The sequence below is a fragment of the Salvelinus fontinalis genome, unplaced genomic scaffold (assembly GCF_029448725.1).
Source record: "Salvelinus fontinalis isolate EN_2023a unplaced genomic scaffold, ASM2944872v1 scaffold_0367, whole genome shotgun sequence".
Taxonomy (NCBI): domain Eukaryota; kingdom Metazoa; phylum Chordata; class Actinopteri; order Salmoniformes; family Salmonidae; genus Salvelinus; species Salvelinus fontinalis.
In genome coordinates, this window is record NW_026600576.1 from 51294 (window position 1) to 74860 (window position 23567).

General features: G+C 44.6%; 2 protein-coding genes and 1 long non-coding RNA gene across 4 annotated transcripts in view; 2 read left to right on the forward strand and 1 right to left on the reverse strand.

The window, feature by feature from the left end:
- LOC129845786 (protein RD3-like) overlaps nucleotides 1-23567 on the forward strand; it is a 91997-nt gene that overhangs the window by 47458 nt on the left and 20972 nt on the right. The gene's annotated exons all lie outside the window — the stretch shown is intronic.
- LOC129845787 (protein transport protein Sec16A-like) lies at nucleotides 9838-11154 on the forward strand. The gene is made up of 3 exons (XM_055913706.1): nucleotides 9838-10596; nucleotides 10702-10758; nucleotides 10863-11154. The coding sequence occupies exons 1-3, from the start codon at nucleotides 10411-10413 to the stop codon at nucleotides 10992-10994; spliced, it is 375 nt and encodes a 124-aa protein (XP_055769681.1). The 5' UTR covers nucleotides 9838-10410; the 3' UTR covers nucleotides 10995-11154.
- LOC129845788 (uncharacterized) lies at nucleotides 12879-14239 on the reverse strand. Its single transcript, XR_008758105.1, has 2 exons — nucleotides 13515-14239; nucleotides 12879-13299 (listed from the first exon to the last, which is right to left on the reverse strand). It is a non-coding gene; the product is annotated as an uncharacterized LOC129845788 (long non-coding RNA).

Below are 23567 nucleotides of genomic sequence, written 5' to 3' on the forward strand. Positions count from 1 at the left end.
ATTCTGCCAAACGACTTAATGCACGTCAAGCTCGTTGGGCGTTGTTTTTCGCTCGTTTCGAGTTCGTGATTTCCTATCGCCCGGGAAATAAGAACACCAAGCCTGATGCCTTATCCCGTCTCTTTAGTTCTCCTGTGGCTTCTACCGACCCCGAGGGGATTCTCCCTGAAGGGCGTGTTGTCGGGTTGACTGTCTGGGGAATTGAGAGACAGGTAAAGCAAGCACTCACTCACACTGCGTCGCCGCGCGCTTGTCCTAGTAACCTTCTGTTCGTTCCTGTCTCTACTCGTCTGGCTGTTCTTCAGTGGGCTCATTCTGCCAAGTTAGCTGGCCACCCCGGCGTTCGGGGTACGCTTGCTTCTATTCGCCAGCGGTTTTGGTGGCCTACTCAGGAGCGGGACACGCGCCGTTTCGTGGCTGCTTGTTCGGACTGCGCGCAGACTAAGTCAGGTAACTCTCCTCCTGCCGGTCGTCTCAGACCGCTTCCCATTCCTTCTCGACCATGGTCTCACATCGCCTTAGACTTTATTACCGGTCTGCCTTCGTCTGCGGGGAAGACTGTGATTCTTACGGTTATCGATAGGTTCTCTAAGGCGGCACATTTCATTCCCCTCGCTAAGCTTCCTTCCGCTAAGGAGACGGCACAAATCATCATTGAGAATGTGTTCAGAATTCATGGCCTCCCGTTAGACGCCGTTTCAGACAGAGGCCCGCAATTCACGTCACAGTTTTGGAGGGAGTTCTGTCGATTGATTGGTGCTTCCTTCAGTCTCTCTTCCGGGTTTCATCCCCAGTCTAACGGTCAAGCAGAAAGGGCCAATCAGTCGATTGGTCGCATATTACGCAGCCTTTCGTTTCGAAACCCTGCGTCTTGGGCAGAACAGCTCCCCTGGGCTGAGTACACTCACAACTCGCTTCCTTCGTCTGCTACCGGGCTATCTCCGTTTCAGAGTAGTCTTGGTTACCAGCCTCCTCTGTTCTCGTCCCAGCTCGCCGAGTCCAGCGTTCCCTCCGCTCAGGCTTTTGTCCAACGTTGTGAGCGCACCTGGAGGAGGGTCAGGTCTGCACTTTGCCGTTACAGGGCGCAGACTGTGAGAGCCGCCAATAAACGTAGGATTAAGAGTCCTAGGTATTGTCGCGGTCAGAGAGTGTGGCTTTCCACTCGTAACCTTCCCCTTACGACAGCTTCTCGCAAGTTGACTCCGCGGTTCATTGGTCCGTTCCGTGTCTCTCGGGTCGTCAATCCTGTCGCTGTGCGACTGCTTCTTCCGCGACATCTTCGTCGCGTCCACCCTGTCTTCCATGTCTCTTGTGTCAAGCCTTTTCTTCGCGCCCCCGTTCGTCTTCCCCCCCCCCCCCCCCGTCCTTGTCGAGGGCGCACCTATTTACAAGGTACGGAAGATCATGGACATGCGTTCTCGGGGACGTGGTCACCAGTACTTAGTGGATTGGGAGGGTTACGGTCCTGAGGAGAGGAGTTGGGTTCCATCTCGGGACGTGCTGGACCGTTCGTTGATTGATGATTTCCTTCGTTGCCGCCAGGGTTCCTCCTCGAGTGCGCCAGGAGGCGCTCGGTGAGTGGGGGGGTACTGTCATGTTTTGTCTTTGATCATCATGTCTTGTCCCTGTGCTTCCCTCTGCTGGTCTTATTTGGTTCTTTCCCTCTTTCTATCCCTCTCTCTCCCCCTCCCTCTCTCCCTCTCTCGCTCTCTCTCTCTATCGTTCCGTTCCTGCTCCCAGCTGTTTCTCATTCTCCTAACTACCTCATTTACTCTTTCACACCTGTCCCCTATTTTGCCCTCTGATTAGAGTCCCTATTTCTCCCTCTGTTTTCCGCTTCTGTCCTTGTCGGATTCTTGTTTGAGGTTTGCTGTTCCGTGTCCTTGTTCCGCCCTGTCGTGTTTTTGCCTTCTTCAGATGCTGCGTGTGAGCAGGTGTCTATGTCAGCTACGGCCTGTGCCTTCCTGAAGCGACCTGCAGTCTGTGGTCGCGTCTCCAGTCGTTCCTCTCTACTGACGAGAGGATTGAGAATCATTGTTTGTTTAAGACTGGAATAAAGACTCTGTTTCTATTACGTCGCTTTTGGGTCCTCATTCATCAGCATAACATATTCTCCATGGACTTTACAGTGTCCCAGAACTTTTTTGAGTTTGTGTTACAGGAAGCAAATTTCTGCTTGAAAAAGCTAGCCTTGGCTTTTCTAACTGCCTGTGTATATTGGTTTCTAGCTTCCCTGAAAAGTTGCATATCACGGGGGCTGTTCGATGCTAATGCAGAACACCATAGGATGTTTTTGTGTTGGTTAAGGGGTTCCAGGTCTGGAGAGAACCAAGGGTTATATCTGTTCCTGGTTCTAAATTTCTTGAATGGGGCATGCTTATTTAAGATGGTGATGAAGGCATTTAAAAAAAATAACCAGGCATCCTCTACTGACGGGATGAGATCAATATCCTTCCAGGATACCCCGGCCAGGTCGATTAGAAAGGCCTGCTCGCTGAAGTGTTTCAGGGAGCGTTTGACAGTGATGAGTGGAGGTCGTTTGACCGCTGACCCATTACGGATGCAGGCAATGAGGCAGTGATCGCTGAGATCTTGGTTGAAAACAGCAGAGGTGTATTTGGAGGGCAAGTTGGTTAGGATGATATCTATGAGGGTACCCGTGTTTACGGATTTGGAGTGGTACCTGGTAGGTACATTGATAATTTGTGTGAGATTGAGGGCATCAAGCTTAGATTGTAGGATGGCTGGGGTGTTAAGCATGTTCCAATTTAGGTCGCCTAGCAGCACAAGCTCTGAAGATAGATGGGGGCAATCAGTTCACATATGGTGTCCAGAGCACAGCTGGGGGCAGAGGGTGGTCTATAGCAGGCGGCAACGGTGAGAGACTTGTTTTTAGAGAGGTGGTATTTAAAAGTAGAAGTTCAAATTGTTTGGGAACAGACCTGGATAGTAAAACAGAAATCTGCAGGCAATCTTTGCCGTAGATTGCAACACCGCCCCTTTGGCTGTTCTATCTTGTCTGAAAATCTTGTAGTTAGGGATAAAAATGTCAGAATTTTTGGTGGTCTTCCTAAGCCAGGATTCAGACACGGCTAAAACATCCGGGTTGGCAGAGTGTGCTAAAGCAGTGAACAAAACAAACTTAGGGAGGAGGCTTCTAATGTTAACATGCATGAAACCAAGGCTATTACGGTTACAGAAGTCCTCAAAAGAGAGCACCTGGGGAATAGGAGTGGAGCTAGGTACTGCAGGGCCTGGATTCACCTCTACATCACCAGAGGAGGAGTAGGATAAGGGTACGGCTAAAAGCTATGAGAATTGGTCGTCTAGAACGTCTAGAACAGAGAGTAAAAGGAAGTTTCTGGGGACGATAAAATAGCTTCAAGGAATAATGTACAGACAAAGGTATGGTAGGATGTGAATACAGTGGAGGTAAACCTAGGTATTGAGTGATGATGAGAGATATTGTCTCTTGAAACATCATTGAAACCAGGTGATGTCATCGCATATGTGGGTGGTGGAACTGAAAGGTTGGATATGGTATAGTGCGCAGGGCTAGAGGCTCTACAGTGAAATAAGACAATAAACACTAACCAGAACAGCAATGGACAAGGCATATTGACATTAAGGAGAGGCATGCTTAATCGAGTGATCATAAGGGTCCAGTGAGTAGAGGTTGGTTGGGGTCACGGCGATCCAGACAGTTGGCCGGGTAGCAGCCTATCAGTAGCAAGATAGCTTAGGATGGAGGTCTATTTTTAGTCACCTCGTGCGTTTCCGTCGGTAGATTAGTGGGGTTCCGTGTGGTAGAGGGGATCAATCGAATTGGCAAAATAGATATAGTTATAGTGACCCAAGAAAAATTGTCCGATATACTAATTCAGATAAGACAGCTAACGATTAGCGGGACAATGCAGCCATAATTAACATGGACCAATATTTTCATGGAGGTAAGCGCTACACTTCTGATGGGTTTAAAGATTGTATTACATTATCTAAAAGTGAGAAAGTAAACCCCAGCTGTTATTCTTTTCACATGGAAGGACAATCCCTATTATGCCATGAATGTTTCATTGCTGAACAACCATAGATATGTTTCCTCTAATTTGGCTCCCGTTCCTCCAACAGTGAGCAAGACCTGCCAGCAGAGCTCACTGGAGCAGGGAGACATCCCGTCATCCTTTTGGCGCCTGACAAAGTACACTTTTTTTCTTCTAAATAACACTATAGTAACATTTTCTGCACAAAGTTACATTCCTAATAAGATTGGTGTTAAGTGAGAAAGAATCCTAAAGATGGTCCAATGGGCATGGTCTGAAGCCTCTCGTCGTCTCAGTATGTTGAACCGCCTCATTTCTTGCAGGCTTGAGATTCAGATCCTGCTGAACGATGTTAAGCATTCGATTAACCACATGCAGGGGACGCTGAACACCATGCATGGGCAGTGTATTGAGTTGCAGACTGCCATGTCTAAGGTAGTGTCAGATGAGTCTCAGATACAGAAGAATAAGTCTATGATGGTATGGTGATAATGATTGAGATGGTGATTATAATAATGATAACTAGCGGTACCCCACCCTACAGGCAGTAAATCATTGGATCTGATTAATTCAATTCAATGCAATCTTTGAGGACTGCAACCATAGAAATACAATTTATTTACACTAATAATAAGCTATTGTCAACTTCCCATCTATGCTTATCTTGCTCATTGCTCACTGTCAATTGCTGACTGTTATCCTATGTGTGCATCTATTATTGATTTCTCACAGAAAAATAATTTGGTTCAAATGTACCTGGGGCCATGTAAATAATTGTTAGGCTACTCATTTTGAATCCACCGTTGGCAACTTGTGTGACCATAAAAGTGTGTGCAACTGGGCACAGTAAAATAATTTGGTTACTGACCTGCCCTACATCATAGAAGGCCCTTCAAGTCGGAACTAGGACATTTTGACATTTCTGACTCGCGAACTCGTTATGGAATGATGATTTCAAGTTTCCCACTTGTGAAGTATCAGAATCAACCAGTAGGAAGCTCTACACTGATAACTTACATTAATTTTAACTCTGAGGTTCCAGTTTCCGACAGCATGAGAATGCGTCAATAATTGCCATGTTAATTTTGAATGTTCAGTCAGTGAGCATTATGGGTAATTATCCTACATACTTACATCAAATACTTTATGATAGCATCATCTCCTGTAGTAACAGTGTCATTCCAAACACAATAAATGTGAAAATTAACAAAGATACAAAATATTGCTAAGGTGAAGAAAATCAGCTCAGAATTGTAGGAGGAAATGCCTTTGCATAAGGGAGGCTTACAGTATTATAATATATTGTAGATAACATTAATATAATTTGTGTATTTACAGTATCAGTACACATACAAATGAAAGTCTATGCTAGGGATTGATCTACACTGAGTGAACAAAATATTAAGAACACCTTCCTATTGAGTTGCCCTCCCCCCTTGGTGGTGGACCATTGTTGATACTTAGGGAAAACTGTTGAGCGGGAAAAACCCAACAGCATGGCAGTTCTTGACACAAACCGGTGCGCCTGGCACCTACTACCATACTCTGTTCAAAGGGACTTAAATCTTTGGTCTTGCCCATTCACCCTCTGAATGACACACATACACAATCCATGTCTCAATTGTCTAAAAATCAATCTTTAACCTGTCTCCTCCCCTTCATCTACACTGAGAAGAAGATTTAACAATTAACATCAATAGCTTTCACCTGATTAGTCTATGTCATGGAAAGAGAAGGTGTTCTTAATGTTTAATACACTCAGGTGTATGTGTCAATGATGTTATAGATTCCAAGTGGTTGATTTTTTAGGGAATGACTATATGCTCTATATTATACCTGCAGATCATCACAGCAGCCGAAGTTGCGGTGCAGAGGGAGGAGATCCTTCAAGCATCAGGCCTCATCTCGTCACAGAGGGAGGGGATCCTCCAAACAGACAGTGTCCCTGTACAGAGGGAGTGGATTCTCTCAGCAGCTAGCATCCTCCGAACATCAGGCCTCATCCCTGTAAAGAGGGAGGGTACCCTCCAAACAGCCAGTGTCCCTGTACAGAGGGAGGGGGTTCTCTCAGCAGCTAGCATCACTGCGCAGAGGGAGGAGATCCTCCGAGCGTCAGGCCTCATCCCTGAAGAGAGGGAGGACATCCTCCTCACAGACAGTGTCTCTGCACAGAGGGAGGGGATTCTTCCAACAACTACTGTCACTGTGCGAAAGGAGAAGATCTTCAGAGCATCAGGCCTCATCAATGCACAAAAGGAGTTGATCCTCCTGAAGGCCAGCGTCCCTGCACACAGGGAGTGGATCGTCCCAAAGGCTAGTGTCCCTGCAGAGAGGGAGGAGATCTTCCTCACAACCACTCTGAAGAGTGGACACAATCATCCACAACCACCTCCCATCATCCCCATGGTGGCACCACTGTGGAAATGGGATGGTGGAGCATGTACTCCACCTGTGGATTTCTATTCCAAGAGAAGAGGTCACTTAAACTTACCTAATTAGTAAAGAAATTACCATTGTGATAGCGTGAGAATTAGCTGTGATAGGTTAAATGTATGGCTCATGTGAGTGTATATCTGTAATACTTTCATGCATTTTCTACATAAAACAGGTTTAGCTCCATTTTACTTTGACATTTTAGTCATTGAGCAGATGCTCTTATCCAGAGCGACTTACAGTAGTGTGTCACGCCCTGGCCTTATTATTCTTTGTTTTCTTTATTATTTTAGTTAGGTCAGGGTGTGACATGGGGAATGTTTATGTTTTGTTGGTTTTGGGTGTTTATTTGGTAAAGGGGTTATGGGGTGTAGTAGATGGTTTTGTGTTGAGTGTATATGTCTAGAGTTGTCTATGTTGGTTAGTTATCTAGGAGAGTCTATGGTTACCTGAATGAGTTCCCAATTAGAGACAGCTGATTTCGGTTGTCTCTGATTGGGAGCCTTATTTAGGGTAGCCATAGGCTCTCATTGGTTGTGGGTAATTGTCTATGTAAGAACGTTAGTAGCCTGTATGTTTGTGCACAACGTTTGTAGCTTCACGGTCATTTTGTTGTTTTGTTAAAGTGTTTTTGTGTCGTGTTCATCTTCGTGTTATAATAAAAGAAGATGGCATATTTTCCAACTGCTGCATTTTGGTCCGTTAATCCGCCACACGATCGTGACAGAATTACCCACCATAGGACCAAGCGGCATGGAAGGCGGCAACAGGACCTACCCACAAAGGATTTCTGGACATGGGAGGAGATACTGGATGGTAAGGGGCCGTGGGATCAACCTGGAGAATATCGCCTCCCTCGTGAAGAGCTGGAGGCAGCGAAAGCCGAGAGGAGGCGATATGAGGAGGCAGCACGGAGACAAGGCTGGAAGCCCGTGAGTACAACCCAAAAATTTCTTGGGGGGGGCCTTAAAGGGAGTGTGGCGAAGTCAGGTAGGAAACCTGCGCCTACTCCCTGTACTTACCGTGGAGAGTGAGAGTACGGGCAGACACCGTGTTACGCAGTAGAGCGCACGGTGTCTCCTGTACGCGTGCATAGCCCGGTTCGGTACATTTCAGCTCCACGTATCGGCCGGGCTAGACTGAGCGTTGAGCCATATGTCATGAAGCCGGCCCAACGCATCTGGTCACCAGTGCGTCTCCTCGGGCCGGCGTACATGGCACCAGCCTTACGCATGGTGTCCCCGGTTCGCCTACATAGGCCGGTGCGGGTTATTCCACCTCCCCGCACTGGTCAGGCGACGGGGAGCATAGAACCAGGTAAGGTTGGGCAGGCTCGGCGTTCAAGGGAGCCAGTACGCCTGCACGGTCCGGTATTTCCGGCGCCACCTCCCCGCCCCAACCCAGTACCACCAGTGCCTCCTCCACGCACTAGCTATATGGTGCGTGTCTCCAGCCCTTTACCACCAGTGTCTAAACCACGCACCAAGCCTCCTGTGTGTCCCCAGAGTCCTGTGCGTCCTGTTGCTGCTCCCCGCACTAGCCCTGAGATGCGTGTCCCCAGCCCGGTGCCACCAGTCCCGGCACCACGCACCAGGCCTACAGTGCGCCTCAGCCGGCAGGAGTCTGCCGTCTGCACAGCGTTGACTGAACTGCTCGTCTCCCCAGCGCCATCTGAGCCATCCGTCTCCCCAGCGCCATCTGAGCCATCCGTCTCCCCAGCGCCATCTGAGCCATCCGTCTGCAATGAGCCTGCAAAGCCGCCCGTCTGCCATGAGCCTGCAAAGCCGCCCGTCTGCCATGAGCCCACTGAGCCGTCCGCCAGACAGGAGCCGCTAGAGCCGTCCGCCAGACAGGAGCCGCTAGAGCCGCCAGCCAGACAGGATCTGCCAGAGCCGCCAACCAGACAGGATCTGCCAGAGCCGCCAACCAGACAGGATCTGCCAGAGCCGCCAACCAGACAGGATCTGCCAGAGCCGCCAACCAGACAGGAGCAGCCAGATCAGTCAGCCAGCCATGAGCAGCCAGATCCGTCAGCTAGCCATGAGCAGCCAGATCCGTCAGCTAGCCATGAGCAGCCAGATCCGTCAGCTAGCCATGAGCAGCCAGATCCGTCAGCTAGCCATGAGCAGCCAGATCCGTCAGCTAGCCATGAGCAGCCAGATCCGTCAGCTAGCCATGAGCAGCCAGATCCGTCAGCTAGCCATGAGCAGCCAGATCCGTCAGCTAGCCATGAGCAGCCAGATCCGTCAGCTAGCCATGAGCAGCCAGATCCGTCAGCTAGCCATGAGCAGCCAGATCCGTCAGCCAGCCATGAGCAGCCAGATCCGTCAGCCAGCCATGAGCAGCCAGATCCGTCAGCCAGCCATGAGCAGCCAGATCAGTTAGCCAGCCATGAGCAGCCAGATCCGTTAGCCAGCCATGAGCAGCCAGATCTGTCAGCCAGCCATGGGCCGTCCCTCAGTCCGGAGCTGCAGTCCCTCAGTCCGGAGCTGCAGTCCCTCAGTCCGGAGCTGCAGTCCCTCAGTCCGGAGCTGCCCCTTACCCTGGTGCTGCCCCTTACCCTGGTGCTGCCCCTTACCCTGGTGCTGCCCCTTACCCTGGTACTGCCCCTGACCCTGGTACTGCCCCTTACCCTGGTACTGGTCCTTAGTCCGGAGCTGTCCCTTAGTCCGGAACTCCCCCTTAATGCAATGGGGTTAATGTGGAGGGGGGTCGTTTGGAGGAGGCCTAGGAGGTGGTTAGGTACTGTGGTGACGTGGGGACTACGACCAGAGCCGGAGCCGCCACCGTGGAGGGGAGCCCACCCAGACCCTCCCCTAGACTGTGTATGGTGCGCCCGGAGTTCGCGCCTCAAGGGGGGGGTTATGTCACGCCCTGGCCTTATTATTCTTTGTTTTCTTTATTATTTTAGTTAGGTCAGGGTGTGACATGGGGAATGTTTATGTTTTGTTGGTTTTGGGTGTTTATTTGGTAAAGGGGTTATGGGGTGTAGTAGATGGTTTTGTGTTAAGTGTATATGTCTAGAGTTGTCTATGTTGGTTAGTTATCTAGGAGAGTCTATGGTTACCTGAATGAGTTCCCAATTAGAGACAGCTGATTTCGGTTGTCTCTGATTGGGAGCCTTATTTAGGGTAGCCATAGGCTCTCATTGGTTGTGGGTAATTGTCTATGTAAGAACGTTAGTAGCCTGTATGTTTGTGCACAACGTTTGTAGCTTCACGGTCGTTTTGTTGTTTTGTTAAAGTGTTTTTGTGTCGTGTTCATCTTCGTGTTATAATAAAAGAAGATGGCATATTTTCCAACTGCTGCATTTTGGTCCGTTAATCCGCCACACGATCGTGACATAGTGAGTGTATACATTTTCATACTCCAGTGATCTCTCCAGGATTTCACATGGATTTTCTTTTATATTTGCGGATAAATATTCTGGATTTTGCAGCAACAATTATGACATTTTGCATAGCAATATGCAATTGTTTTGTCCAATTTGTTGCAAAAATGCGCTGACAAGGGAAAAAACTGTGTTGACTTGTAGCTTGATTGAACCATATTATGCAGTAAATGTGCAGTGATTGGTTGAAATTGCGAACCCTCTTTTTGTACTGTGGTAATGGGTCAGTTCTATGCGATAATATTGTGATGATGTGACTATTTTATGCTGAAATTGTTTGGTGATTGGTCAAATTTGTAAGCCCTCGCATAATATGCAGGCAATTGTTGATTTTGCAACCAAAACAATACGATGGCAGAGTCCTGGAGTAACCTCCCAGTTATCCCTGTGACTGCGTGTAGGTTAAGATTGGGTTGTAACAGAGTATCAGAGCGAGACGTTTCTACCTGTCAGCTAGTAATTGTTCTGTATGGTGACATGAGCAGATTGGCCTGACTTCTCCCACTTATTACAGATGTCCAACTTAGATATGTTGAGCATCTTGCTATGATGTCCATCACCAAGCCGGAACACTCCGAGGCCAACCCTCAGTGCCAGACTGGCAGCCGGCCGGTGGCTGAGCCCGAGACCCCTGCCGTTCACAATAACAGTGGAGGCTGGCTCAGCTGGGTCTTTGGGAGTGGAAGAGTTAATAAGGAGGAGGTTCATCTACCTGAGGACAAAGACAGATCTGTAAGGAACTGGATATTAACACTATATTCTATGTAGAGACAATTGAGTGGATTAAAAAAAAAACTATTGCGGCTTGATTCACATTGCTAATATCTTCTTCCTCAGATTGTCTCGGATCCAACTCTGCACAGATGGGTTAACAAAACTGAGCCCAAGGCTGAGGTACACACTTAAATTCAATGAAATTAAAAACAGTGAACAACCATTGTATTTTAACTGTGATAATATTACTAACAATTTGGAAAATGTGTTGATGTTTTTTACAGAACAAGTGTGTACCACCACCTCCACCGATGGGGACATATGGATATCAGGGGAACACTGGCAGTGTCCCCAAAGGAGTGAATCCTTACTCTATGAAAGCAGGTGAATATTGCTTTAGAATACATGTGGTTTAACCAAGACTGTCAGCCGATCATAGATGTCCCTGGTGGTCTCCTGCTAATGTTACTAGTGATTTTTATTTTATTTATTTTTTGGGAGGGGAAATAATTTTTATTTTCATTTCACATTCAAATACAATTACAAAACCAGTGCATTACGTTGTACATGACATTAATTCATAAAAACAGTATCAAAAAGTAGTGTAACAATATAACAATAGAAAAACTCCTCAAAAAAGTGCTGTTCTGCAGAACCTGACCAGTATTATTACATTCAAGTTTAACATGCCTCTAACAATCTCCAAAAAAACAATACAAATAATTCTATAAATATAAACATATACCAAAGTGAACTCTGAATAAACCTCAGTGTATATCAAATATGTACAAAGGCTTAGCCTACATTTCAATTGACTCTAAATACGTTTACAGTGAAGGGTAAATCCCTTTCCATTTCTGTTTTACTGATACAATGCCCCACTTATGTATTTCGAATTGTATTCTTTTCCAAATGTCCTGTTTTATAAATTGAACTAATCCCGTCGGTGACCACTTGAGGGTGTCATTGACCGCACCACATCTGGCCTCCCAAAGTTTGGTCTTGATAAGGGACACCAGAGTCACTAATGCTAATAATTGCACCCTTTCCACATTTTTTAGTTCAAATTTGGCTATCCCTTAGTAGAGAGATTACCCCCTCGCACATCGAACCTCCCATATGCCCCAAACCAAATATACCTCTAAACACTTCCAACAGATGACATCCAATTAAATCCCCAAAAACTATGCAAAACTCTTTAGAGAGCCCATCCACTCCTGGTACGTTGTTATCTTTCATGCTCTTCAGTGCCATATAAATTTCATCTAATTTCAATTCCCCTTTTAATTGGTCTCTAATATCAAAAGGTATCTGCACATCCACGCATTTTTTAAAATTAGTCCCCTTCTCATAATCAATTGTTTGTTTTTGAAATAGCTGAGAAAAGTGATGTGTAGCGACACCAAGCATGCCATCTCCATCCTCAACCATCTCCCCATTTTGGTCCAATAAAGCAGTAATAGTCCTCTTTCCCCGTGATTTAATTTGTTTGAAAAAATATGCAGAGCACTTCTCATAATTTTCCCATTTATCTTAGTGACTTTTAAAAATGAAGTCTCGAGCTTTCTTTTCAAAAAAGGCATGCTGCTTTTTCTGCAGGATACACAATTTGTCTTTATCTAATCCACCACCATTCAAATTACCTTGGATGTGTATATCTTTTAGTTCATTCTGCAATTTATAAAATTATTTGTGGGTATTACTTACTTTGTCTTTGCAAAAATTCTGAATAAAAATCTTGATTCTTAATTTTGTGCTCTCCCACCACTCTATGACAGTAGAATAAAACGGTTTCATAGTTACACAACACTGGAAAAAAGACCTACATCTTGTCCCAAAAGTTGTCATGTAAAATGCCGTTATTAATTTTCCAATACCCTTTTCCAAATTCAATTGTTTTTAATTCTACTGTCACAGACAGGCAACTGTGGTCTGAATAGAATACCGGAGTGTCGCGCGCAGAGGACACGCCGAGTCCACGTGGAACAAACAGATGATATATACCGCTCCTCGCTCCCCTGCTGTTTTCCCAAGTGAAACCTGGATCATCCGCATGCGCCACTATAAGTATCAACCAAATTATATTTACCTATTAGACTTTTTACAAGATGCCCTCCTAGATTACCTCGGCCATATGATACATTAAAATCTCCCCCCATAAACACCTGTCTGTTTGTCATAAAAACAGCGTCTAGGTCGTTAAGCATTTCCCTCCTTTCCTTGGGTGTCGATGGTGCATATTGTTGATAATTGGATATGGAGAAGGGCGAGCCGGTCAAGGATCGATTCAGACAAGGTGATAAATTGTATGACAAGCGACAGTTTAATTATGAGTAAAGATATCTGGTACAAGCGTATACGGTCTCGTTCCTTCGGCTCATAGAGAACCTCCAGAAAAAGCCCAGATAACAGAATGCATAGACATTTTATACAACACAGAAAGTAGGTTGAGTCTGGAAGTTCTGGTCCTTTGGTTGGTTCTGGACAGGTTGTTGTCTTCTCAGATTGGTCCTGATGAGCTGGGCGTCATCCTTCTGAGTCTTATAGCAAAAGTTCTTTGTTACCAAATGTTCAGCTAAACAGGAGATTTTGTGTGTGCGTAGTCAGCCCTCCGTCCTTGGGTATGTGTGTGTGTGTCTTATCTCGTGAAATGCAGACCCAAGCACTCTTGATCAAGGCCTTTCCTGTGCCAGCCATCTGTCTTTGGGTGTGTGAGAAACCCTGCTTAGAAAGAAGTTAGTTATAACAATGTATATTTACCTATTAGACTTTTACAAGATGCCCTCCTAGATTACCTCGGCCATATGATACATTAAAATCTCCCCCCATAAACACCTGTCTGTTTGTCATAAAAACAGCGTCTAGGTCGTTAAGCATTTCCCTCCTTTCCTTGGGTGTCGATGGTGCATATACGTTAATAAATCTAAAACATTTACCCCTCCAATTGATATCTACTATTGTGAACGCTGCGTGTAACACATCCGGTGTCAGGATAAATAAAAAGCAAGGTCTGCTAACTTTCTTTAATTATGTTTAATTACCGCAAACAATGAATAGCAAATGCAATTTTCGTATATACGAGTTCACAGTATCTCCACGCAGGGTAGATCGGAGAACTGGCAGGAAGTACGTAACCAGCTGTTCTTATACCATGATGACGTAGTTCCAACGCGCCTGTTGGCCTATCACAGTAGAGGCTGGGCGCGGTTTAGACTTTGCTCCGCCCTTGCTGGCCCTCGGATTTGTCCAAGCCCCTTGGCGCTTCCCTTTGTCCACATCTGGTTGCTGGGTAGATTAGATCCGTCTTGTGTCTGTAGATTCTACACTGAAACAGTTCCTAATATGGTATTGTCCAGTATTCTAACCTCCTGGTTGGCCTAGAGACATGCACCCCTCCCCTCTCCAGACTGACCAACACAGGCCATAAAAGCTGTGGTCAGTCTTTACACACACCCATCTGTATTGTTTGTGTGTGTGTAACAAAACAATATTCATCTTCAAACAATATGCTAACAGGCTATAGTGCATAAACATAAATCCTAACACTATTAAAACCCTCCCGTGTACTGCCGAAAAACTTCCTACTATTTTTAAATCCCTATTCCCACATAGCGCGGAAATCCCAGGGGGGACGGGGGACACACGAAACCCCCCCCCCCCCCCCCCCATCCTGGGAAAAATATGATTTGTCCCCCCCAATATATCACTGTAAACATAACTATGTAATTTCAATAATATTAATAATACGCAATTAAAGCACTTGTGCTGATTATAGACACTTAATAGCGCGTTTTTAAGTTTCACAAGATTGCGACCCCCCCGCCCTTTGCCTCACAATGATTTGATCCACTGCCAGTTCTTTAGCTTGCAAGGTAATAGAGGGTTCGTATCTACTGTCCGAAAGGCACTCGATGTACGTAACTGACGTGAGGTAATCCAGTCAATCGCGCCATAGCAATGTATATATATTTTTTTAATGTTGCAGGGTTCACACTAGCTGCATTTGCAGAGCTAGCGCGCAAACTAAAGCAAACATTAACTATCAAGCTAGCTAGTACCTATTCCATTTATGTGGCGTCGTCAAAAATTGAATATTTGCTATCGTCAGTTTATTCCAAGATTAGCATGCAGCTGTAGTGCTTCAAAGTGCCTGTGATAAGGTTAACGATAAACTGAAGTCCAAACTGAACAGAACTACACTCTCTTATACCATTGTCTTAAATATATTTAATGGTCTCGTTGCAAAAGCTAAATTGTCGCTAGTGATTTTTTTTCCACCTTTATTTAACCAGGTAGCAAAGATTATAGCAAACACCACAGAAACGGAATTGGTGCTCGCTAGCTTTGCAAATTCCGCTATTGTTGGAAGCCTGCCAATATGAAACAAACGATGTTAAAATTTCAAAACGTTGCAGCATGTGTTGTGTAAATGTGTGTGTGTGTGCAGCTAGACCGGCCACCCAGCCAGCCAGCCAGCCAGGTAGAAACATGTCAGAAAAAAGTAAAAAGACGGACATCAGAGTATTTTTCAGTACACCAAAACGCAAAGTAAGAACTCTAGTAGCCTAATATCTCAAAGACGAGTTGATAAAATGTTCATAAGAAAGAAGTGAAATGCTAATGGAAATGTTTCACAATGTCATCATTAGGCAGAGCAGGCAACATATGGCACACAGACAGCAGAGCTGGGGACAGACTGGCAGAGACAGGGAGTCTCAGATAAGTTTGTTGAGTCTTTGTTTGGCAACATTATGAAAGGTTCTCAATTTTTTTGATTTGTAAAATAGGGACATAATTGGAAAATGCCATGGATACCCCCACTCAACTTAAACTGGTGACTAAACTAAGATTTGTTTAAGGCCATGGTATTGCTGTTGTGATTAATTGTGTAGTTTTGGGTACCGTTAGTTAGGAGTACAGCAAACACCTTATTTATTTTCTAGGAGACAGACTGTGAGGGTGGTGAAAGGGAAAGAGCCAAGGAGAGAGACTTCAGAGGACAGTGTCACAGCCACGGCAGGACCAGGTGTCACCCTTGTTGCCAGCAGCACCAGTATAGGGGACAGTGGCACAGCATCGTCCAGTTACCTCAGTGATGGCACAAAACCATATCAGCCACACCCACAATTTATAGAACCGCAAACTCTTGCAAACAGAGTGTTGACGTTTCAAGAGAGATGGTTTCGCGATTTCCCCTGGCTACATTATAATCCATCAATAAAAGGAGTGTTGTGTTTTCACTGTAGCCAAGGGTTTTCAAGCCAGCCATCTTTTTGCCAAAGAGCAGATGCTGCCTTCATTAGTGCAGGATTTAGGAACTGGAGAAAAGCCATTGAAAAATTCACAGCACATCAAAACTGCCAAACCCACTGCCACTTTGTAACTGTAACAGCACACCAGCTAAATCCAATCAGTGTCCAGTTATCCAGCGTGTGGTGTAAACAGCAGGAGGACGCAAGGCATTGCTTGATGAAAATTGTTAGTTCGGTGCGGCATGTAGTAAGACAGGGACAAGCCTTTAGAGGCCACATGGATGACAGTGGGAATTTATACCAGCTTTTGAAACTCAGGGCAGAAGAGGATGATCCCAATTTACTGAAGTGGTTAACAGCGTACCACAATGTACACAGGCCCCAAAGCACAGAATGAAATTCTGAACATCATGGCCAATACAGTCATTCGAGGCATTGCAGCTGAGATCAGGTCTCTTCCGATTGTACAATTTTCATTAATTGTTGATGGTACTCAAGATGTCTCTGGTGCTGAACAGGAGAGTGTCTGTCTGCGTTATGTTGACCATGACCGTGTCCCTCACGAGGAATTTATTGGGCTATACAGGGTGTCGGAGACAACAGGCGAGGGCATTGCGAAAGTGGTAACTGATGTGTTGTTGAGGCTCAATTTGCCCATGTCTGGCTTACGTGGGCAGAGTTACAATGGTGCCTCAAACATGGCAGGAAAATACACAGGTGCACAGGCAATTGTGAGGAGGCAGCAGCCATTAGCCCTCTATGTCCATTGTGGAACACACTGTGTAAATCTGATTACACAGGCTGGCTGCTCAGCCTCCCCACTGATCCGGGATTCCCTTTCTTGGGTCCATCAGTTAGGTGTCCTCTATGGCCAGTCAGGAAAGTTTAAGAGCATGTTTGAATTAATTGCCACGTCCAAAGATACAAATCTGACCACCCTGAAACCCCTATGTCCAACAAGGTAGACTGTGCGGAATACGGCTATTAGAGCTGTACTAGGGCAGTATGAGCGGGTACTCAGCAGCCTAGAGGAGATGGCAAAAACTGCATCCAAGACAGCTTCAACTGCCAGTGGCTTATTTGAGCACTTCAGCAAAGGCAAGACTGTGTTGGGCCTCACACTTGCCTCTGCTGTCCTTGGAGAGCTTGAATGTCTAAACATTTCACTGCAGAAGAAAACTCAGACTGTCTCTGGTATGCAGGCTGCAGTCGAGTGTGCGGTCATCTCTTAGGGGCAAGAGAGATGACGAAAGCTACCTTGCACTGTATGAGAAAGCAACAACTTTGACTCTATTGAATCCATTGAGACGCACTCAAAACAATTTGCTGGCAAAGCAGTGGATCACTATAGGGCAGAATTTAAGTGTTGGATGGTGTGGAGGTTCAGTTTGGCACCGTTTTGACCAGGACAGTCTAAACGTCCTGCAAAAGTTGGAAAGAGCGCTTCTCACGGGGGAGTTGGATGAGTCTCTAGATCAGTACCCTGAACTGAACATAGATTATTTCAGTGCAGAACCCTCTCTTTCACAACAAATACCCCTGTAGCAGCAGTGGAGAGGCAGCAGAGGTCCTCAGGAGGCTTCCAGTGGAGTTGCGGGGGTTGTTTGACCAAGTTGAGGTGCTGATCAGAATTTTGTTTGTGGTGCCAGTGTCTTCATGTGAGGCTGAGAGGAGTTTCAGTGCACTCCGCAGGTTAAAGACTTGGCTACGGGCTAGCATGGGCCAAGAGAGACTGAACGGCGTAGTTGTCTGTAATGTACATAAAGACAGGCTGGACAGTCTCAAGAGGGAAAATATCTGCCAGCAATTTGTTGGATCCATTGAAACCCGCAAACATATGTTCGGTTCTTTTGTTCAGTAGTGTGTATAGCAGTGGTTCTCAACCTTTTTTGGGTACTGGGACCCCTGCGTATTTTGAGGCAAGGCAGGCAAGGTTTTCAGCGGTCCTCAGGGACCACCACCCCCTCTATATTATATGTAAACTTACTGGAAACCTTGTGGTACTGACTACATTCATTACACTTTTTTATTTCACGGACACCTTGCAATTAGTCCATGGACCCCTGGTGTAATTGATATTTGTTCTTTTGTTTAGTAGTTTTTAGTACATGACAGTACACCTACAAATTATTTATTTCATGTTATTTTATTTAAAATTGCATACTTTGTGTGACATACTTGTCCATAGCTGCTGTTTGAAGAGTCGAGACACTGACTGAAGGATATTTTGTTTGATTTATTTGGGTTTTTCATTGAAGTAGTTATTTTGCTTTTAGAACTGTACTTATTTTAAACTTTTTGTTCTTGTAAAGATATTGTAGTAGACTCAGGCCAGGTGCACATATTTAATGACTATATAAATGTATCACAAAGTCAAATTAAAAGGTCAATTCAATACGGAGACCAACTTTGTGATGGTTCTCAATGGAGATTCTTTACGATGAGATCACACCATGTTCATTGTATTTATGAAAACTGCTCCCATACAGTGTACAGTACCATTGCCGCCTACTGCCCCTTCTTGATATTGCTGGTTGTAAGTACGAATACCTGCATACATACTGGACTGATAAGGAACACTGCTATAACTATTATTAGTAGTAGTATTATAATGATTTAAACAAGTTGGGACAACCCTTCAGTTAACTACTGTACCTATCAATTATCCAGTAGTAGTGATTTATGGTCCCTCAATATACATTTAACATATTACAACGTAGGCTGTGTCACAGCATTACTTTTGGTGTCCCCCTCAGGAATTGCTCCTGACAATTTTCATGTAATTGTCCCCTCCAAGGTTGATATCAGATTTTCGCCCCTGACACCAACCCCTGTAGAATGCACTCCGCCGACACTCCACATCGACTCTCCCTGAACCCAGTCTCGCGTAAATCTCTCCACGTCATTTTGATCTTTTAAAATGTACTTCTTGTAAAAAACACACAGAGAAGCAAATGGAGCACAAATGTGAGAAAAAACTGTCGCCCTTGTTAGGGTTGAGTGAATTCAATCTGGTATAAGGACAATTATGACGATGAGTCACCGATTGTATACTATATAGTTTTTATTAACTAAGCAATAAATGGCAAATGCAATTTTCGTATATACGGGTTCAATGCATCGTCACGCAGGACAAGACAAAGGAACTGGGCTACACCCCCAAACCCCCCCTTATATACTCTAACAGTTGTTAGTTCCTGCTTCAGGGCAGGCCTGTTAGAGTAGAGGTCCAGTGTGGTTTTAGACTTACTGGCCTATCGCTGGTGTTGGCGCTTAAGCTTGTCCAGCACCTTAGCGCTTCGGAGGGTCCGCTGATATCTTGATAGAGTGTTACTGTCTTGCCCCTCATTCCTGTTGTTGCACTCACAGTTCCTGTTATCGTGTCTTTTCGGTACTTTACCATTCTTGCTATTAAGCAATAAATACGAAAATTGCATTTACCATTTATTGCTTAATTAATAAAATCTATATAGTATACAATCGGTGACTCATCGTCATACTTGTCCTCATACCGGATTGAATTCACTCAACCCTAACACCGCCCAGAGCGGACTTCTCAGTCGCCTCCATGCGGATGAGTGGGGAAACAGGGCTCATCTGCTTCCTTTTCACCGAGCACTTCCTCCTCTCTCTCACCGTTGTCCAGCTCTCCGGAGCCGAGGGCGCAGTGGGCTCTCCCTTCTCCTCCTCCACTTGGTTGTTCCAACTCCTGTCGGTCTCTCCGCTCTCCTCGTGAGATGATGATGGCGTCTCACTCCCGCTCTCCTCAGACTCTCGCAGTTCTCTCTCCATCACCAGCTCATCCACAACCTCCTCAATAGCGCGTAGTTCCATGCTTTCTCCCTCATCTGGTCTTTTCCCGCTGACCGCTCTGGCGTAAGAGGGGGCTGCCTTCGGGCAGTGACGGTTTAGATTTTATTTGATACATGTGACCATATCATCGTAAAGTATGTTTTTTCAATATAGTTTAATCAGATTATTGAAATTTTTTCGGGAGTTTTCCCGTGTTCCGTTCTCTGACTTTGTTGACGTTGGAGAGATCCGTGCCACTTGAAGTGCCCATGCTAAATCAAGAGGGAAATTTGCCGTTCCAGATCCAAACAACGACTGTTCTGGACAAAGGACACCTTGTCCAACATTCTGACGGAAGATCACCAAAAGTAAGAAACATTTTATGATGCTATTTCTAATATCTGTCGTGCATGTGAACTGGTCGTCAGCGCCCAAGTGTTTCTGGCTATTGTGGCTACGCTAATATAACGCTATATTGTGTTTTCGCTGTAAAACACTTGATAAATAGGAAATATTGTCTGGAATCACAAGATGCCTGTCTTTCAATTGCTGTACACTATGTATTTTTTAGAAATGTTTTATGATGAGTATTTAGTTATTTGGCGTTGGTGTCTGTAATTTTTCTGTCTGCTTTCGGTGCAATTTCTGACTAGCTGCAATGTAAACTATGATTTATACCTGAAATATGCACATTTTTTGAAAAAAACATATGCTATACAATAAATATGTTATCAGACTGTCATCTGATGAGGTTGTTTCTTGGTTAGTGGCTATTTATATCTTTATTTGGCCGAATTTGTGATAGCTACTGATGGAGTCAAAAACTGATGGAGTAATAAAAGTGGAGTCTTTGCTAACGTGGTTAGCTAATAGATTTACATATTTTGTCTTCCCTGTAAAACATTTTAAAAATCGGACATGTTGGCTGGATTCACGAGATGTGTACCTTTCATATGCTGTATTGGACTTGTTAATGTGTGAAAGTTAAATATAAAAATAAAAAAAATATCTTTTGAATTTCGCGCCCTGCACTTGAAATGGCTGTTGTCATAAATGTACCGACGTCGGGCTTGCACGCCAAACAGGTTAACAGGAAGCCAGTGTAGGGAGGCTAGCACTGGAGTAATATGATAACAATTTTGGGTTCAAGTCAGGATTCTAGCAGCCGTATTTAGCACTAACTGAAGTTTATTTTGTGCTTTATCCAGGTAGCCGGAAAGTAGAGCATTGCAGTAGTCTACCCTAGAAGTAACAAAAGCACGGATTACTTTTTCTGCATCATTTTTGGGCAGAAAGTTTCAGATTTTTGCAATGTTACGTAGATGGAAAAAAGCTGTCCTTGAAACAGTCTTGATATGTTCGTCAAAAGAGAGATCAAGGTCCAGAGTAACGCCGAGGTCCTTCACAGTTTTATTTGAGACGACTTTACAACCATCAAGATGAATTGTCAGATTCAACAGAAGATCTCTTTGTTTCTTGGGACCTAGAACAAGCATCTCTGTTTTGTCCGAGTTTAAAAGTAGAAAGTTTGCAGCCATCCACTTCCTTATGTCTGAAACATAGGCTTCTAGTGAGGGCAATTTTGGTGCTTCACCATGTTTCATTGAAATGCACAGCTGTGTGTCATCCGCATAGCAGTGAAAGTTAACATTATGCTTTCGAATGACATCCCCAAGAGGTAAAATATATAGTGAAAACAATAGTGGTCCCAAAACGGAACATTGAGGAACACCGAAATGTACAGTTGATTTGTCAGAGGACAAACCATTCACAGAGACAAACTGATATCTTTCCGACAGATAAGATCTAAACCAGGCCAGAACTTGTCCGTGTAGACCAATCTGGGTTTCCAATCTCTCCAAAAGAACGTGGTGATCGATGGTATCAAAGGCAGCACTTACGTCTAGGAGCACAAGGACAGATGCAGAGCCTCGGTCTGCGCCATTAAAAGGTAATTTACCACCTTCACAAGTGCAGTCTCAGTGCTATGATGGGGTCTAAAACCAGACTGAAGCATTTCGTATACATTGTTTGTCTTCAGGAAGGCAGTGAGTTGCTGCGCAACAGCTTTCTAAAATTGAGAGGAATGGAAGATTCGGTATAGGCCGATAGTTTTTTATATTTTCTGGGTCAAGGTTTGGCTTTTTCAAGAGAGGCTTTATTACTGCCACTTTTAGTGAGTTTGGTACGCATCCGGTGGATAGAGCCGTTTATTATGTTCAACATAGGAGGGCCGAGCACATGAAGCAGCTCTTAAAGTAGTTTAGTTGGAATAGGGTCCAGTATGCAGCTTGAAGAGGCCATGATTATTTTCATCATTGTGTCAAGAGATATAGTACTAAAACACTTAAGTGTCTCTCTTGATCCTAAGTCCTGGCAGAGTTGTGCAGACTCAGGACAGCTGACCTTTGGAGGAATACACATATTTAAAGAGGAGAATTTGCTTTCTAATGATCATGATCTTTTCTTCAAAGAAGTTCATGAATTTATTACTGCTGAAGTGAAAGCCATCCTCACTTGGGGAATGCTGCTTTTTAGTTAGCTTTGCGACAGTATCAAAAATAAATTTCGGATTGTTCTTATTTTCCTCAATTAAGTTGGAAAAATAGAATGATCGAGCAGCAGTCAGGGCTCTTCGATACTGCATGGTACTGTCTTTCCAAGCTAGTCGGAAGATTTCCAGTTTGGTGTGGCGCCATTTCCGTTCCAATTTTCTGGAAGCTTGCTTCAGAGCTCGGGTATTTTCTGTATACCAGGGAGCTAGTTTCTTATGACAAACGTTTTTAGTTTTTAGGGGTGCAACTGCATCTAGGGTATTGCGCAAGGTTAAATTGAGTTCCTCAGTTTGGTGGTTAACTGATTTTTGTCCTTGTGTAGGCAGAGGGAGTCTGGAAGGGCATCAAGGAATCTTTGTGTTGTCTGAGAATTTATAGCACGACTTTTGATGCTCCTTAGTATATAGAGTTGACAATTGAGTTATGCCTTGGATGAGGTAATGTTTTGGTACTACGAAGTACCAGAAACAAGACTAGAACCTCGTTTTAGAGCCCAAACTGAGCGATAATTTATAGCGAATGTAATCTGGCTAAGGGATACTCCTTTCTCAAGTAAAAGGCCCTTTGTGAAGTTTTCCTAAGATCTGTGGTTCGTCATGTAAGTTGAGAGGGGTGTATCTTTGCTATAAAAGATATGTTGCCATTGTTGGAACTCTCAACAATTCATAGATAGAGAATTGTTGAAAGTCACAGGGCTTTGGTAAAGCTCATATTATTTAAGATGAAGTTTAAGTATAACTCTGACTGGTGTGTGGTTTGTAACTCTCCTCATTTGGTAATACAGGAAATTGCCACGACAGCACTCGTAATGCATTTGGGTCCCAAGGCTTTGTGATGATGAATTTTGACGCGAGCTACCCTTGCCTTGTGGCGCTCAACGAAGATGGCTGATGTCTTAACGAGTCAAGCAAATGTACAATTTGAGAGGAATGTGTTAATGTAGAGACAAACGCATTGACTGCACAATTATGTAAGCTTGCCTTGCAATGCAGCTGAAGTAACATAGCTAACTATTTACTTGCTTATTGTGTCGGGTTAAAAAGAACTATGTAGCCGATCTGGGTATGGACCCTAAGACGTAAAGTTCTGAACTAATATTCATACCAATCTATGAACCTCAAGTCTGAATGGCATTAATGAAGCCTAGAGTAGAATATAACTTTAATGTGCCATGGATGCAAGTCCTATATACACATGTACTGTAGTCTGTACATTGAATATATTCACCGATCATGTACTCTTCCTTGGCAAATAAAGGTGCGGTTCAGGTATGACAGACAGTATTTTTCAGTCATATCAAACGCCATTATTTAAATGATGCGGTGTCTGCATGCATTACAATTATACACTTTAGTGTATACTGCTCCTGAGATATCAATGATTACACATT